General features: G+C 40.0%; 1 protein-coding gene across 3 annotated transcripts in view; it reads left to right on the top strand.

Annotated features, from left to right (window-relative positions):
• Nucleotides 1-17105, top strand: part of LOC113160473 (polycomb group RING finger protein 3) — a 44815-nt gene that overhangs the window by 9031 nt on the left and 18679 nt on the right. For all 3 annotated transcript variants that reach the window (XM_026357753.2, XM_026357752.2, XM_026357754.2), the window contains 4 exons: nucleotides 8015-8124; nucleotides 10992-11109; nucleotides 14727-14823; nucleotides 16975-17030. In XM_026357753.2, coding sequence (XP_026213538.1) covers nucleotides 8110-8124; nucleotides 10992-11109; nucleotides 14727-14823; nucleotides 16975-17030 — 286 coding nt within the window. In that variant the 5' untranslated portion in view covers nucleotides 8015-8109. The remainder of the gene's footprint in view (nucleotides 1-8014; nucleotides 8125-10991; nucleotides 11110-14726; nucleotides 14824-16974; nucleotides 17031-17105) is intronic.

Raw genomic sequence — 17105 nt, forward strand, 5'->3', positions numbered from 1 at the left:
TCTCCAATCTGACTGGTGAACTACACACAGTTAATGCACCAGCTGCAGCCAAAACAAAGCACCATTTGGCCGGCTGCTGGTGGTCCCGGGGATTATTATCTGGGATAGAGAAGAGCTGCTTTGCATCTTGACAACTTGTAGCCAAGATTACACTGTTGCACCAAAGCCTGGCTTACTGATGTGAGTAGAAAATAGAAAGGAGATATTTGACAGTTCTGTGAGGAAACAACAGGCACATTGAGTCTTGGCAGCCTTTTATTTAATCCACTCATCACAAACAGCTGTCTAGAGGTGAATGATGTAGTTGACTTATGCTATTCAAGCTGTCTTTTACTTACCATCAGCCTTATTTTCTGCATTGCATCTTGATCTAGGAATTAATAATGTGTAGAGTTTCTATGAATGGAATAACTTAAACTTTTTCGCCTGCTTTGCTTCTTATTGCTTTGTCTTCCTCTGTGGGAGCTGCAGTCGTCAGCATGGATCGAATGGGCTTACCCTCACTTCACAAGAAGCTCTTTGAAGTGAGGGCTAATATTCCTCATTTGAAACTCTGAGCTCAGTTAAGATGCAAAATGACCACAAATCGATGCAAAACCATCCAAAAGAGACAAGAGAACAAGCAAAAAGACAAACAGTTGAATAATGACCAAAGAGAGACACATTATAAAGAATACATGGAACATATGAACCAAGATGATCATGTATGGTTGTTGTGAAGGGCTGTTTACTTCTGTGTCCAGGGGCCAATTTTCCTCATAATCTATCCACGGTCAGCAGCACTCATTACTTATATTAATGTCTTAATTAAAGGTGACTGCCCATTGATATTTGTGCTGGCTAATTTATTGCAGAGCTTCTAAGCCGTATTGACCCCTGAGTAATAATGATCCTTCAGGTTCATCATCGATGGATGTTTTCATTAAAACCAAGAAATGTTGAGATTTCAGCAGAGTTGATGAACATGATTTTCTTTCTCTCTCTGTCTGACAGAAAGCAAACACAGCATCTGTGTCAGTCTCAAAGTATCAGACTGAAGGGTAGTGAAGTTCAGGAGGAGGTTGTTGGTGTTTGCAGTTAGTTAAAAGGTGAGGTGGGTGAAGCAACACGCTGATATCGATGTGACGCGTACTGATCAATGCTTACTTTGAATCTCTGGAACAATAGTAGGAAATATCTTAATGATGGGAGTGTCAGTTAGCTCAGTGGGTAGAACCATCTATAAACCCCAGGGTTACTGGTTCCATTCCTGGGTCCTCCCATACTTATATTTCCTATATGTCGAGGGGTCCTTGGACAAGACACCGAAACCCGACAGTAGCGCCGTCATTTACTGCAGCTGTCCTAACAATAATTTCCCCAAGGAGATCAATAAAGTATGTTGTTATTATATAATTATATATAATATTGCTCCATGCTGTCTGTTACTACTTAATGTAGAACTGAGCTGTTTTGCTCTGTAAACCACCAGCGTGTCGTCATCTTTCAGTCCATTGTGTTGACTTGTTGCCTTGCACTTGTTTCTTTAAAATAAACTGAAGACAAACTTAGTCTGGTTTAAACTAAAATGACACAAAATAAGTGAAATTGATAATTACATTGAATAAAAAACTAAAAAAACTAAACCTGAGGTGCGAACTAAACTGTGATTTGGATCCACCTAAAGCACATAAAGTCACGTGAATTAAACAGATTGAAGAAAAACCACTAAATCACAATTAACAAATGGGCAACTAAGAGAATCATACTGAATATGACTAGTAAACAACTGATAGAAGACAACAAGTTGTTCATCAGATGGTACAGTGAGAAATAGAAAGGCTGCAGCGTGTTTCAAGAGATTTCTTCAGTGCTAGTAGATTATCACTTCTTTGTTCTGCTGTGGCCACTGTGTCCTAAGCCTCTGGGTGTTAAGACTGTTTACTCTTTGATATCTCCTCCTAATAAGGCTGTTTTTGTGGTTCTATCTCCCTGCACAGTAGGACCACTACACTCTCCATAATAGCGCCTGTGTTTGATAACTCAAAGGAGCAGGATAACAAGCCCATTTGGCCATGCTCATGGCATATGCCATTTACTGAAAACATTTATCCAAAGCTCCTTATACCGTCATGAGTGTATGCGATTTTTTTGTGTTGGTAGATCTGGTGGGAACCACTTAACCTTTCAGCATGTGAGCTGTCTCCTTCCCATACATCTGCTAGCTGAACGAAACCACTAACCCAAATAGTGTTACTTCTGTAATCTGCACACATTCACCACCAGGATTCAGAATTTGGTTTATCGCAGCTTAAGCAACACGAGACTTCAACTGATGTTGGAGATAAACACCACTACTACTGCACACACGTAGTTGTACCGTCTTATCACATCACATGGAGAAGAAGCACAGAGATAAACAACAAGTTGTTTTTGACTCTCTAACCTCTTACCATATTGAAAGCATACAGTGTACGTGTATGTATGTAATGACTTGTTGATGGAGCATATCGGGTTCTGCTATCAGTATCTGCATCTTTCTGGTTTTCAAAGATAGATACTGAAGTAGAGACTTTAAATTAACACTGCAATGACACTGCAAACACAAATTACTATTATGAAACTAACTCATTTAGTTTGTCTTTGTCCAGTAAATTTGACAGACAAACTTAAGAACCTGACGGAAATCGATGTGAATGGGTCATAATACTACAATAATAATCATCATCATCATCATCATCATCATCATTATCACAGGTTATTCAACCTCGTTCATTAACTCTGCTCCTGACTGAAGCTCAACTCGGCTATTTCTGCTCACGTCAATGTGGTTCACCTTCTGAAAGGGAACAATTAGGATCAACACTGGTTGTTTGGTTGTTTTTATAATTGTACTGTGTTTTGAACAGTCCCCAGACTCTACCAGCTCAACATATGCAACTTTACTCTCTCATTTATTGAACATAAGGCTTAACTTTGCCTTGTTCCTCACTTGTAAGCCACTATGTGTAAATGTAATGTTGACTGTTATTGCTGGAAAGTCACTCGACATGTCAGAGTCCAGAGACGTTACGTTTGTTCGACTATGTCAGGAAAGTTTAGGTTTTGTCAATCAGGGGATAGAAAATGTTTGGATGGTGAAGTTCAACCATTAACTTGATTTCTGCCACTGACCAAGTACAAAAAATACAGGTAAAGGGAACTTTCTAATATGTCAGTGTGATCAGATGTGTGAATCTCAGCTTCTCTTGCCTCTGGGAGAGACTTGCTGACACAAAGAAGTACTCCACCTAGCATTTCTTTTTCACTGCTCACTCTGATACACTTAGTTTAAAGTAAAAAAAGAAAAGTGTCGTATCCATGTTCAGTGTTTCATATCAGAAGAGAACTTCATCATATCTCTTGTGCTGCAGCCATCCGGTCTTAGAACCTCAGAAATCTGCATATTCTGACAAACACCACATGTCTAACTTTTCCAGGTCTAAGCAGAGTTTCAGAGTTTCTAGGGTCTGAGCTTGCTGTGTTTTTTCTGACCTACAAGGCGTATAACGCATTAGCATCACTAACTTCACTGCTGGCCTTCACAACCTAAACTCAAAGCTCAATTATTCAAGTGTTGCTGTTTCTTGGCAGCGTGTATGGCCTCCTGGCCTGCTGCAGTCTGCTTCTCTTTGGATCACATCTATTGTCTGACTGATTTCCCCAGGCACCGAATCCTGGCTGGAGGATTGAGGGCCATCAAACAGAATTAAGAGGAGACAATAACTCTGTGTGTGTGTATGTGAACTTGTGCAAGAGTGCATTTACATTTTTGTGTGCTTTGTGTGTGTTTTTTGTCTCTATTGAAGTGAGTGTGTGTGTGTTTGTGTGTATTTTGAAGTGAAGCCAAAGCTTCCACAACAAGCAGAGGCTTCTCCTCCTGGCTCCGTCCACTGAAGCAGGCCTTCAGTGTCCGTCCCTCCAGCTGGCAGCCAATTTATACCAAGGCCAAACACTCCAATACCCACAGGCAGGCCAACAGGGGCTCTTTGTGATGCCAGAGCGTGTGTGTGTTAGCCTCTGTGTGTACTTATCAGCTACTGAGACAGTTGTTTAGCTCATGATTGACTGCAAATGTTAATCCTCACACTTGGCCGTTTCCAGAGGGCTTCTACAGTATGCGTTCGTTTCAGTTAAGGCCTGAACTACATTGTTTGAGAGGCTCAGGGTTGGTGTGTGGAACTGCAACAGTCTTGTCCCCGGTCCAAAGTCTCACTTTATCAGTACTTAAATAAGCTTTAACAACTAAATGAGACCTTGAAATTGTTGGACAGAAGCACTGATGAGGATTTTAGAGCCTTATTAAGACTGCAGTATTGGACTTGTTTTTACATGTATCCTCTTGTGCAATTTCTGCTTTTGAATCGAAACAGTTTTTTTTTTTTTGTTACTGCTAAAACATATTGTTTTCATTATCGTTTAATCTGTTATAGTTCTGCTATTTAATAATTTAGCTCATGAAATACAAAACAGTTTTACAAATGCTTTTTAATATTCCACAAAAAGAAAGCTGGCATCTTCAAATGGTCAAAAATAAAGACGAGCAGGATAATGATAATAATAATAATAATAAATAATAATCTCACATACGTGATAGATAATGTTGTCATCACCGTACATAAACCGATACTACTCACTACCCCAACAATGTTAAGGCCACAGACGATCCCTAACGCCCAGCTGATAGAAGGTGAGCCCACCCCACTTTCTCAAATTTAATTCCCACTTAAGTGTTTCATACTCAGCCCAGTATGGCATTATAAAACAGAATCCCCACTATATAATAAACTCAAACGGGTCATTTCTAACATTGGCCTGACATTTTTCTTGTCAGGGGTCACCTGAGGAAGTTTCACCTGTGGTGCTATTTCTGACTTTACAGGAGGCGCCCAGATCGAGGTCAGGCCAAGTTTGAGTTAGTTGCTTGAGATCTTAAGAGAAACATTTCTCTGCTAGAAATCTCTGTAATTGTTTGGATTTCATTTCACTGCTGTAACTTCTGAATGAGCCAAAACAGCTGGAAGTGGATAATCTCTGGTAAATATTCACCACATGCATTCATTTCCAACAAAATGTTGGACAGTCGTGTTGCGTTACCCACAGATTTCATAAGGAATGGTTTCAAGCTTGGGGTGTGGATCTAGAGGAGTGGTTCCCAAACGTATTTGCTTGCGAACCTCTGGCATGCCATGATTCATTATTATATTGCATGTGTGAGTGATTTAGGTTCATCTGTAGCCTTTAGCAAATTCCTCCTTTGTTTGAGGTTCAAACCAAATGTGTAATTGAGAGATTGTAGCTGGTTTTGAATTGATTTCTTTACTTTGTCATATGTAGGTTATTGGAACTAAAATGTGGTTTTATTTATGAATGTGAATCCACTGTAAATGTCAGAAACACATTTCTGGGATTTGTTAAAGCGTTTTCTTGGAGACATTAAAAGAACTGCTCCACAAAGCATGAGCATTTACCGACCAACAGTCTTTTCATCTGATTTGAGGGGAGTTCCAAAAGTTAATTAAGTTTAATATGATTAGAAGAGCTGATAACAAACTTCACATCAAGTAGCATGTCTAATCACCCAAAACGTGACCTGGGTGCAGGATTCAACAAGACAGCTGTGAAGTGATATTCGTGGTTGTTTTTCTGGTCGTGGAAGGTAATTGATAAAACCAGAGCGACTGGTTTCTGGAGGTGTTGGTGGTGTGAATGTGAATAAATTCGTCAGAGTTTGTGGGCTGCTGCAGTTGCTGCTGGACAGGTTTAAGTGGGAGGATGAACGCTGTCTCATCGTGAATCACTACAGCATCACAAAAAGCCCATCAGAGTGGGAAGAAATCCATGAATCAGACACTAGTTCTACTTTAATCCAACGTGCCTACTTTCCCCACTCTCTCAGGACACTTTCTACTTGTAGTGTTGTTTAAATTGTGGTTGTTTTGGATATATTTAATATATCTAATAACTAATAATAAATAATTATCTGGCTGCAACTTATCAAATGTGGTTTCCTCCAACTTGTACAAATGTAAAATAAATATTTTTTGGGTTTTTTGTACTAATATCCTTTTTTAAAGGTGTTAAATTCTACAAATAAATAAGAACGAACCTATCCTATATGATGTGTAACAAAGGTTCCCAGTTGAACTTTGTGGTTTCGTAGTGTACATCATGTTTTCAGTACAGTGCTGAATGCCGCATCTCTTTTGTGGTGGATATAGACGGTCTATATAATGTCTGAATTTCATATCAGCGGTGTCCGTAAATGACCCAGGGTGCAGCAGCCTCAGTTCAGAGCTGAACTGCAGAGTGTTTATCTCAAGAACTCCACCAGCTCTGCAGCAGAGGATTCAACCTGACCACAGATCTCTGCATTCTGAATGTCTGAAGTTCTTATTCTGTCTTTACAAACTCTCAAAAACCCTTTTCTGTCTCACAGTGATGGTGCCACTATGCTCAAGGTCAGGCCCATGAAGAAATGATTCTCCTAGTTTGATGTGGGGGAATGTTCAGCACCTACAGTGGTTGGGACTCGTATCTCTCAATATCAGTGTTGGACATCACTGATATTCTTGTGGCTGAATAGGAACAAATTCCTGCAGCAGATTAATGGCTGTGACTTTGTAATGAGGTGTTCTATCACATGGGCGTTCAACATTCATCACATTAGACTGGATGGTGGATTTAAATTATTCTAGTTAATTTGTCTTCACGCTTCTTCTAATATTTGTTGACATGTTTTCAAACATTCACAAAGTGAAGGTAGATGTCAGCATCTGTTCTCTTCTAGCCACGAACCCTCGAGTTTGCTCTTGTTCCATATTTTCAGTGCAGGCTGTTTTTGTTCTCACACCTGTCTAAGCAAACCAAACAAACAGAGAAGATGCACCAGACTAAAACAACATCCTCGGCGTGAATGTGACCTCAGCTCAACCCCACGACACACAATAATGAAACATTACATCACAGAGGAGTCGCTGGGCGTCATGTGACGGTAACATCTGTGCAAAGCTCATCGGCGCAAGTCGGCTCTCTAATCGGCAGCAGAGAGAGCGGAGAGTGTGCGTCCTCAGCAGCCCCCTCAACATTTCATCTCTGTCAACTAACTGGGGTAATTTCATGGTCTGATGAGCAGACAGAGGCAGGCAGGGAGACTTACCGCTGTCACAGGAGACTTAAGAGGCTCTGCTTTTTTTAAAACTGTGTTTAAAGGAGGATGAAGCGGTGGTGGGTGTTTGCCTGGCGTTCCCTGTGCTGTCATGACTGGAGCGGTCAGACTCCTACAATTTAGTGATGAATCACACGATGTGATGGCACGACGAGTCACTCCTTCTCCACTCTGTTGCCCTCTGTGGAGGACGACTGCAACTTTCAGGAACACTTGTGACTCGTGTTTTTAAGTGGTTCTACACAAGGTCATCTCCATCCGTTCTGACCACCATTCATTCTTGATGTGGTATTTGGCCTATGAATCAAAAAGTGTGGGAGGTACCGTGACGTACTTCTCTTTGGAGTTTCCTTTACAGTTTCACTCTCTTGTCTTTGGTTGTTCGGTACAATGAATATTTGTTTTCAGTTATTATTTCATATATATTATTTTACTCTCTCGCTGAGACTTAGATGAGAACACTGATATCCTTTCAGGTCTCTATAGTAAATCTCTGGCTAGGATCTGGGAATCAATCAAGTTATGGGTCAACGAGTAACTACAGGTTAAAAGACCTAACTGATGTGGAGTCTCTCTGTGGAGCGTTAAAAACCCTGAGGGTCATCAAGGTTACATGTGGGTTGCTGATCTATCTGTCCATCATGCTTGTCAGGTCAGTGCCTGGTGGGCCTAAGACTCTGAGAATGCTTTAATGACTCCACAGTGGTTAAATGACTCCCCACCACCTCGCTGTGACTGAATTTTCGGATTTTCCTTAAAAGAAACGACATAAATGGAGTTTTTTAAGTTCATTTTATTCACCCTGACTTTGTCCTCTCTCCTCTTTAGGCTCCAATGAGAGGCTCTTAATGATGAGGAGCTAACACTGTCGGCCGCACAACTGCAGTACAAGACGTGGCAGCTGCACCATCCACAGTCGACGCATGGCGGTATTAGGGGTAAGACTGAGCTACTGCTGAAAACTAAATAAAAATCTGTTACTGACCAGTCTAGACAATGGATTTGGGTCAGTACTGTTTGGTTGAGCTTAGCTGGTAGTAGTAGTAGTATACTGTGTGTTGTGGGAGTAGAGCTAATCCAATTAGAAGTATTTCAGTAGTTGGGCATCTTTTCTGTTTACAGAGACAAAGATTACAACATCTCTGTTAGGTTGGTGTCTTCATTGTCTTCCTGATATATATCTCAGTGTCCAGATGCTCACACAGTCTGTGAGGATTCAGAACAGGTTGGAACCTCTAAATGATGGATGTTTGCTGTCTCAGTGTCTCGTTCACCAGGCACAACCGGCCATTATCTGAGTGGTAGCCAGGTGTAATTTGGCTGCAGCAGTGTGCTGTTGTAGAATAAGTAGAGTATGTAGGGTAGAAAATAATACCTAGACTAAAATAAATGTATGTTCTGACACATAGATGCTGTTTAATGTAAAACTGAGGCTGGTGGAGAGCTCTGGGAGGAGATCAGAGGCAGATGGTCGAACAGTCTCCTCACAGGATCTCAGCATGTGTCTGAGCTGAAACTGAACGACTTTCGCTCTCAGCCGTTCTCTTTGAATGTCTTTGAGATTGAGTTAAAGTACAGTTGTGTGTTGTGCTAAAGGTTCAGCAGCATCTCTACCTTGTCTCTAAACTTGACTGGACCAGAGATTATTTACATTTAATTTCTTCTTTATCAAAAGTATTTGAACTTGGATTTTTGCTAAAAAGAAATTCCTCACAGCTTAGTGAACAGGTCCTCGAAAAGACAGATAGTATTATAAGTATGCCACATATTGAGCTAAAGCCATCAGGAATGTGTTTTATATAGTTTACATGTAAACAAATAGAAGTTTGGTTTGATTTCAAAGACATTAGACATATTACATAAACAGATAGTTTCCCTATGGATTGGTAAATGCAGCTGCTTTTTGTGTCTCTGTGATCTAATGTTTTTAAGCATGTGGATGAATCATCAGTGTGTACTTTTGTTTGTGGACTAGTTGAAGTATTCTGTATTGAAATGACTAAGGGACTCTTTAAGGCTTGTTACCACCCTGTTCTAAACTTGAATCTAATCCGAAGAAACATCATTTTTCAGTAGAAAAACTTAAAACTCGTTCTAAATTCAGCTTAAACTAGATGCAGTTTTGCATTTATCATAAAGAACTAACTGTTTACATACATAACATGAAGTGTTAATAAGGGTTTACATTCTAAGACCACCTTCACATAATATTTGACTGATTTGTCAGTAGTCTTGTCTTAAGACATTTGCTGTCAGTTTATCATGTGATGAAAACTGAGTGATGTTGGTAATTTTGCTTTCATAGGCCAGTTTTTTAAAAAGGACCTCCACAACCTGTCTGTGCTATTAATTGTTCATTTACACCTCAGCAAAGTTTCTCTTAGCTCTTTGAGAACAGAGTGGCGTCCCAGTGAATCATCAACGATGTTACTCACAAGTGAAACCACATTTAGTCATAAGTTGCTCAAATCACTGCTTTCAACATCATGTATCATTTTTTTAAGGCGTGAATCACCGGATGAGGGCTCTGTCGCAGCCTGTCTGCCATGCTTGTCCAATTGTGATCATGCAGGCACACGTCAAACTGAAACACTGTCGATCCTGGTTCTCTAAAAATAGCAATGAGCCATCACTGCCAACGAGAAGTGACTGCCACCTGCCTTATTAGTGAGTTTGTCTCAGGTAAGAGACAGTATAGAGTACGGCTGGAGCTGCGAGTGCTGCAGGAGATTATTAAAAGTTTACTTCGAACCATAAGATGAAAATACAGGAGATACGCAACTGGAAGAAAACCCGGAACGGTAGCAAAGTTGCTCCCTGGGTGCAATAAGAGCAGCATAAAAGAAGGACGATGCCGTGCATTAATATCAAACATGTGATTATGGGTGGATTTATGCTAAAGCTTTGGTTTTAGTTTAATGGTTGACACTGCATATGGATTATTATACATACAAATTCCCATGTGGTACTGACTGTGGTGATGTGTGACGTGTCTCCATATAATTCAGGACATATCTATTATTATATTATGTGTCTGTATGCAAGGATTCACAGTTCTGTTTGTCCTGATCTGACCTGCTGATCTTGTAGAGGCTCGTATCAAATATGAAATAAAACACACTACATATACACAACAGAGCACACACACGGATGCAACTAGTGATTATTTTTAATGTGTAAAAAAGAGGTTTCCCAGAGTGTCTGACAAACAGTCCAAAAACCAAACATATTCAGTTTTCAGAACGGATAAACTAGTATCAGAGGATGTTTGCTTGAAGAATTACTGTCATTCACTAATAACTCTTTAATTTTCTGCTTGATCTAAACTAAAGGTGTGACTAAATTTAATTCAATAGCAGCTTTAACTGATTAAATTAACATATGAAACTACTCAACAACTCGGTGTTGTCAGAAAAGGTTTTAACTTCCCTTATTTGCAGATCTCCGATGTTACACAGCTTCTAGTTTAGTCTTTCAGCTTTTTAGCTGTAATTGTAGAGCAGCACACGGTGAGGCAGCAGGAAGTGGCACACGCAGACTCATGGGCCAGATTAGTGTTTGCAGAGATTAGACATGAAACCTTTGTGAAGAGGTTTCATTTCTGCTTTTTATTAGTCCATGTAAAACATTTGGAAATCGTATCCTTCCAGGGTTTTCTTCTAAAATAATGTCAGAAAACAGAAAGTTGTGATAATGATGATAGTTAAATAAAGATTGTGTAGATTAACAAAATGTGTTTATTGCTGTTATTAATGTTAATCGTTGTCTGTTTCATCCTGAACTCGGTCTCTTCCTTCCTCCCCAGAACCCCGACATGCTGACGAGGAAGATAAAGCTGTGTCACATCAACGCCCACATCACATGTCGTCTGTGTGAGGGCTACCTGATCGACGCCACCACCGTCACCGAGTGCTTACACACCTGTAGGTCTCTCCCATCTCTAGTTCCTGTTTTTCTTTCTTGTTGTCCTCCCTCTTCTTGTTTCTGTTTCATCAGGTTCTCTTGTTTATTGGAGAAGCACTGGCTGTGTTTGTCTCTCAGGATTTTCCTTGGCTCAAAAGGCCTTACCTCTAGGATTTATCCCCGACGGGATAAGTCCTGGAGACAGAGTGATGCCCCTGTGATCTTTGCAGCTCTGTTTCTGCCTGCATTTTCTCTAACATCACTCTGTATAGTTTATTTCACCACCAGCTCTGTGCCTGCTGTGTTCGCAGCTCAGGTTGGCTGTTAGAGAATAAGGGTTCAAGCTGAGAAGACAGCATGTGTTTCCCTTCATGTTTTTTTGTTTAACATAACACTTAATTTTTACACACACAGTATCACAGGACATTTGTCTGATTCCTGTCACCATCAGGTAATATGCTCATTTATTATCCCTCAGATAGAGGCGGGACGATGTCATCTCTCATTCATACCACTGTTCATCATGAGCTGGGTATTTTCAATAAAATATGAAAATATGGTCTGTGGTTAAAGTCTGATCAGAACCTTGACATCAGTTTCAGAGTTCAGTGCACTTTCTGCTTTAGAAGAAATAAACATTGAACATACTGGATCCATTTCCAAGCCCAAATCTCCGGAGGTTACATCTTTGGTTTAAAGTAGCACAAACATGCAGCACACAACAGTGTAGACATTATTTTTATACAATGCTTTATCAGACAAACCGCTTGGTTTAACATGACTAATTAGCTGGTTGTAAAGAAACACGTGGAATTACTGCCTCACAGCCGTGTGTTGCACCACCCAGTCTAGCTGTAGTTCACATGAATGTCTGCCCAGACTCATATTATAATCAATTCATCCGTGAGTCCAAGTGGATGTTTGTGCCAGATGTATTGAAATTCCCTCTAGACATTCCTGGGATATCATAAAGCCTCTGGCCACAGCTGTTGTCGTCGCACAGGCAGAAAAACAGACAACTGCTGTTCTGTTGTAACAACTACACAACTTTTAAAATAAAGCTGTTCTGAGCTTTTTGAGTTTTATTTTGTCTTAAAGGGAGCATCATCCAGTGTCGTGAACGCAACACATCTATTCAAAAATCAAATCATGTAGTTTATTTTATAAATAATTGAATTTGAGAAACAAATTCAATCGTGTCTAAACATCTTTAATTTTGAATGTTTCATTTGAGGATGGTCATTTGTTAAATTCCCTTTGTGTTTGTTTGACAGTTCAGATCTTTACTTTCTCAAAGGTGTAAAGCTTGGGAAGCATTTCTGAGATGATATTAGATATTCTTCCGTTTCACATGTCGTTGTTGAACACAGAAGAGATAAAGTAATAATTTAGCATTTTGTTAACATGTCAATGCTGTAGAACCAAATGATGACACATAATTAGGGAGGTGGGATACAGTCGATGAATTGTTGCTCCGTGAGAGTCAGCACTGACACTAGATTGACAGTTGCCTGCAGCTCTGAAATCAGGCACATCGACCTGCTATTATCCAAGTCGACTGAGTGTGTTGGGAGTGACAGAGGCTGTAGTGTGATCGCAGCAGAAACAAAGGACCTGCGGCAGCGTTCCTTCACACACCTCAGCGTTCAATCTGCCGTATCACACTGTGGTCTATTGGTCTACCAACTATTAAAGATGTTTAATTGAGTTAAAGTTGTTTTATTAAGGAAACATTTCTCAAAACTAAAGTCACAAAACCCTTTTAAAAGAGGAAGTAATGAGACAAACGTGAAAACGAGGCCTGACGCTTTTTATTGCTCTTAGATTTCTCATCCAAACACTTCCTGAACAAGCAGCGTGGCCTCAGTTCATCCTGAAAACATCACGTGGTTGATCAGGTTGTGCTGGAAATTAGCAGATGAACATTAGCAGGAGCTTGTACAGACCAAGCTGTTGTACAGTGTGTCAGCGACGTGTCGGCGAACCTAAAAGCTGCTGGTTTAACTCCGTTGATGTTTTTAACAGTTGTGTTGTACGACAGAATAATGAAGATAGTCCTGCATGTTGTTGGAGATTATTGAACTCTGCATGTTCTGGTTATAAGTTTGGGGGATTTGGTTCTGTGAGAATCATTTAAGGAAACTAGAGTGTAGTGTGTCATTATATTACCTGCAACACAACGTTTTTGTTTATTTTAAAGTGAGAACAACCTCTTAGAACGTTTGAACAAACAAATGTTCCAAACAGAAATAAGTTGTAATTTTCCCTAAACGTCCTCTCGGCTCAAGGTTTAAATGATAAGTATAACATGCAAACACACAGAAACCGCTGCACCATGAGAAGAAAGTAGAGTTTGTTGTGTGAGATGGTGAAAATGAGCGATCGTCAAAGAGAACTTTGAGTGCATAGTGAGATATTTACAGACACGTATCTACTTTCCAGAATTTTGTGGAGTTGTTCCTTTAATTAATGCTGCTCAACCTGCTGAAAGTTGTCTTTGCATTCTGATGAGGGATGATCCACAAAATGCACTTAAACAAAAGTCAATGAATTCAGTTCCATATAGTAAGATGAACCCAGAGAGGGTAATACCGTCTCTGTCCAGCAGAGGAAGCTCTTCTCCCACAGATGGAAGCTGCTAACTACAAACATCAGAACGTAGGAGATGAGCTTTGATTCATCCTCTCTCTTTGAAAAAGGGGCTCCACCAGTGGAGAATTGAGATAAAGAGATTCACATCACGCCTCTGCTGCAGCTGTTCTGCAGTAATAAGAAATGTCAGCTGGAAATGGATTTGATGGAGGCCCATGTGCAATAAATTCCAGTGTTGACTGCTAAAATGTGTCTGAGATTATGCACAGGAAGCCTCCCATAGGTGACAAGTCATTTATTAAAGTGTATAAAAAAGCTGTGAGTCCAACACTCGATGATGGAGTCCGATGGTTTCGTTGCCCTTCACTGTTGTGACCATGTAGATGTAGATTACAACAATTTTTATAATTGCTACGGTTGTTGAGCGTAGAATGCAGAACATTTACTTGTTCTGCTTTCTTAAATGTTTAATATTTATTGTCTTCTATATCACTGTCATCTGAAGTCTTTGGGAAAATGGTGAAAGATCTTTCAGTTTTCTGGCATTTCATAGATTAAATCATTGTATGATTCGTAGTGTATACACTTCAAAACAGAAGCTTCCTGTTGGTGTCAATCCTAGTTTTGTTCATTCATGTAAATAAAATTAATTGTAATCAGCTTGATTCACATAGAAATTGCTGATATAAAAAAATGACAATTAGTAAAGAACCGAAAGAAACTGTTAAAAATGTTGTATTCAGAGACAGCGTAGTTTAGTCTGAACGGAGAATTGGAAAAGAATAAAAGATGCATTAATAGGTTTAAGACATATTTTAGATTGTGTGATGTGTGGTAGACTTCATTCTTCAAGCCCTGAAGAGTGATTGTAATCAGAGTATCATGCAGATAATCAGGATTAATCAGTCAGACAGACTTGGAGCAGCTGCCCTGAAACGTGCAACACGTCCGTCTGAAAACATAGTTAATATGCAGTAAAAGTGTCGGACAGCGCCTCAGTTTACCAACGTGTGAGTAACCACACGTCTTGTCTGTGTGTCTCCAGTCTGTAGAAGCTGCCTAGTGAAGTATCTGGAGGAAAACAACACGTGCCCCACGTGTAGGATTGTTATTCATCAGAGCCATCCACTGCAGTACATTGGGTGAGTGTGGAAACTGCTGCAGACCTACACACACACACACACACACACACACACACACACACACACACACACACACACACACACCCGGTCATGTTGACAGCGCTCCATCAGTGTGCAGGGAGCTGCTCGCTGCCTCTGGGGGCATCAGCCGTGCACTGCCAGCAAACAATAAACTACCGAGCAGCAAAGTGCTGCTGAGGATATTTTTTTTTTACCCCCACCCTCAGCGTGTGCTATGCTGACGGTGGTCTCTACTTCTATATGTCTTTACAGGGAATATAGGGAAATCCACTGAATAAGCTCATTTCCATTTCTTGGATGAGCTTCTTTGAAAGGCAGAGGGCAGTGAATAAAATATAGGAACCTCCACTGTAATCCGTGGTGGGAATGACAAGTAGCTCACTGAGCTCTGCATGACAACACATCAGTGACTAGAATAATTCAGCAGAGTTCCTGTTTAATTACAGGTTGTTTATAAAACTGCTATAACATAATAATACATATGAAATCTGATGATCTGAGCAAAATCACTGTGACAGCTGGTGAAAACACGACAGTGGAAAAGCTGCACATTTGAAATCATTCAACTTAATATTAGTGTGTTTTTCCTGCATCTTCTTTGTTCTTTGACACACACACTTGACACACACGTCAAAAGAAATTCCCCCTGGTTAAAATGAAGATATTGAATTTTGGAAGATTATATTATTGGTTTGGGAGGGGAGGGGGTTCCCTCACAGAGCTCTGTGAGTGATGAAGAGCTCGTGCATTAATGTCTGATAAACCAAACGTGTACCAGCAATTTAGTCATTAGCCTAAACTGCACTGTTTGCTCGCTAATTGTTTTGCAGGAAATGCCTTATTTCAAACACATTAGCTCTGTGCACAGCTGTTTTTTTTTGTTTGTTTTGCCTTATTGTTGTCAACAAGAAATTTGAGTTGATGGGAAACTTCACAAGTGATTTGCAGTCGCGATGGCCAACAGATGACAGATAAACCCCATCTGCTCATCAGGAAGATTAATCAAAGTTGATGTTTGAGACTGAACTCAGTCCCACTCACAGAGAATTAACTCAGCAGAACTAATCGAGCCACTTGTACTGTCAAGTGCCGCTTTCCTCGATGGTTTTAATCCATTTAATTTTCACATACTTATTATTCTGGTTATGACAATAGTCACAAATTCATTTAAATCATAACAGCTTGGTGTGCTATAGTTTGGGCAAAGAACTTGTGTGATTGTGATATGAATTTATTTATTTATTTATTTTGTATGTAGTAAATCTGCATACAGCATCAGCCATTAGAGACTGGCTTAATCCCTGATATGCTGGTCCAGTCAGGCCAAGATGCAAGATTAAATAAGGGTTGTTGATCTTCATGGCTACACCTAACATTGATGTACATTAAACTATAGTTTTGGAAGTGTAGTGAGCGAAGTGATGTAGCACCTAAAGCAGGATACATTCATCAAACAGTCAAACTTCTCATCTTCTTCTAATCATATTATGTTACAACAGGATTGTTCACTATTTAGTAACCCCTTGTTTAACCTGGTAAAATATCTTTGGGACGTTAGAGTCCCCAAAATGAAAACTCTAAACAAGGAAAAAACTTTTAGAGGTATGGTGTTGTATGGTAACGTCTGCCTCCACCAGAGCTCCAGACATGTTTCCAATCTGTGCCATTTCTAACACAGAGGTCTCTTTAAAGTCAGATCTCAGCATCAGTGGCTGAGAGAATGAAATACCAGCTCTGTCCTGGAGGGGCCAGTGTTTTGCTGCATTATGAATCCCACCTCAGCATCATGCAGTTAGTTCTGGGCCTAAATGACAAGTCTGACCCAGAGCAGACAAACGGTGCCCCATAATCATCATCATTTTCTTTTCTTAAATCCAACTAGGTCTCCTGCAGGTCAGTTTCTTCTCCGATTGTTGCATTTAGATGAATATTACAGGAAAAAAGGGGGTAAATTCTGAAAATAGACACAAATTGTCTTTAGCAGAAAGATATTTTTCTGCTTTCATATCCTCCTGTGATGACTCGGTAAGCTCAGAACCACAAGTGAAACATCAAGTATTTTACATTTCTGTTTGTAACATTCAGATGTTGTTGATAAACTAATAAGATAATTATTATTTTTTCTTTTAGCCATGACAGAACAATGCAAGACATTGTCTACAAGTTGGTACCGGGACTTCAAGAGGGTAAGTGCCATTTACCCCCTTTTTATGACCCCAGCTGACTGCATAACCCAATGTATGCAGTAAAAATCTTAGAGC

This window comes from Anabas testudineus, chromosome 10 (assembly GCF_900324465.2).
Source record: "Anabas testudineus chromosome 10, fAnaTes1.2, whole genome shotgun sequence".
Classification (NCBI taxonomy): Eukaryota; Metazoa; Chordata; class Actinopteri; order Anabantiformes; family Anabantidae; genus Anabas; species Anabas testudineus.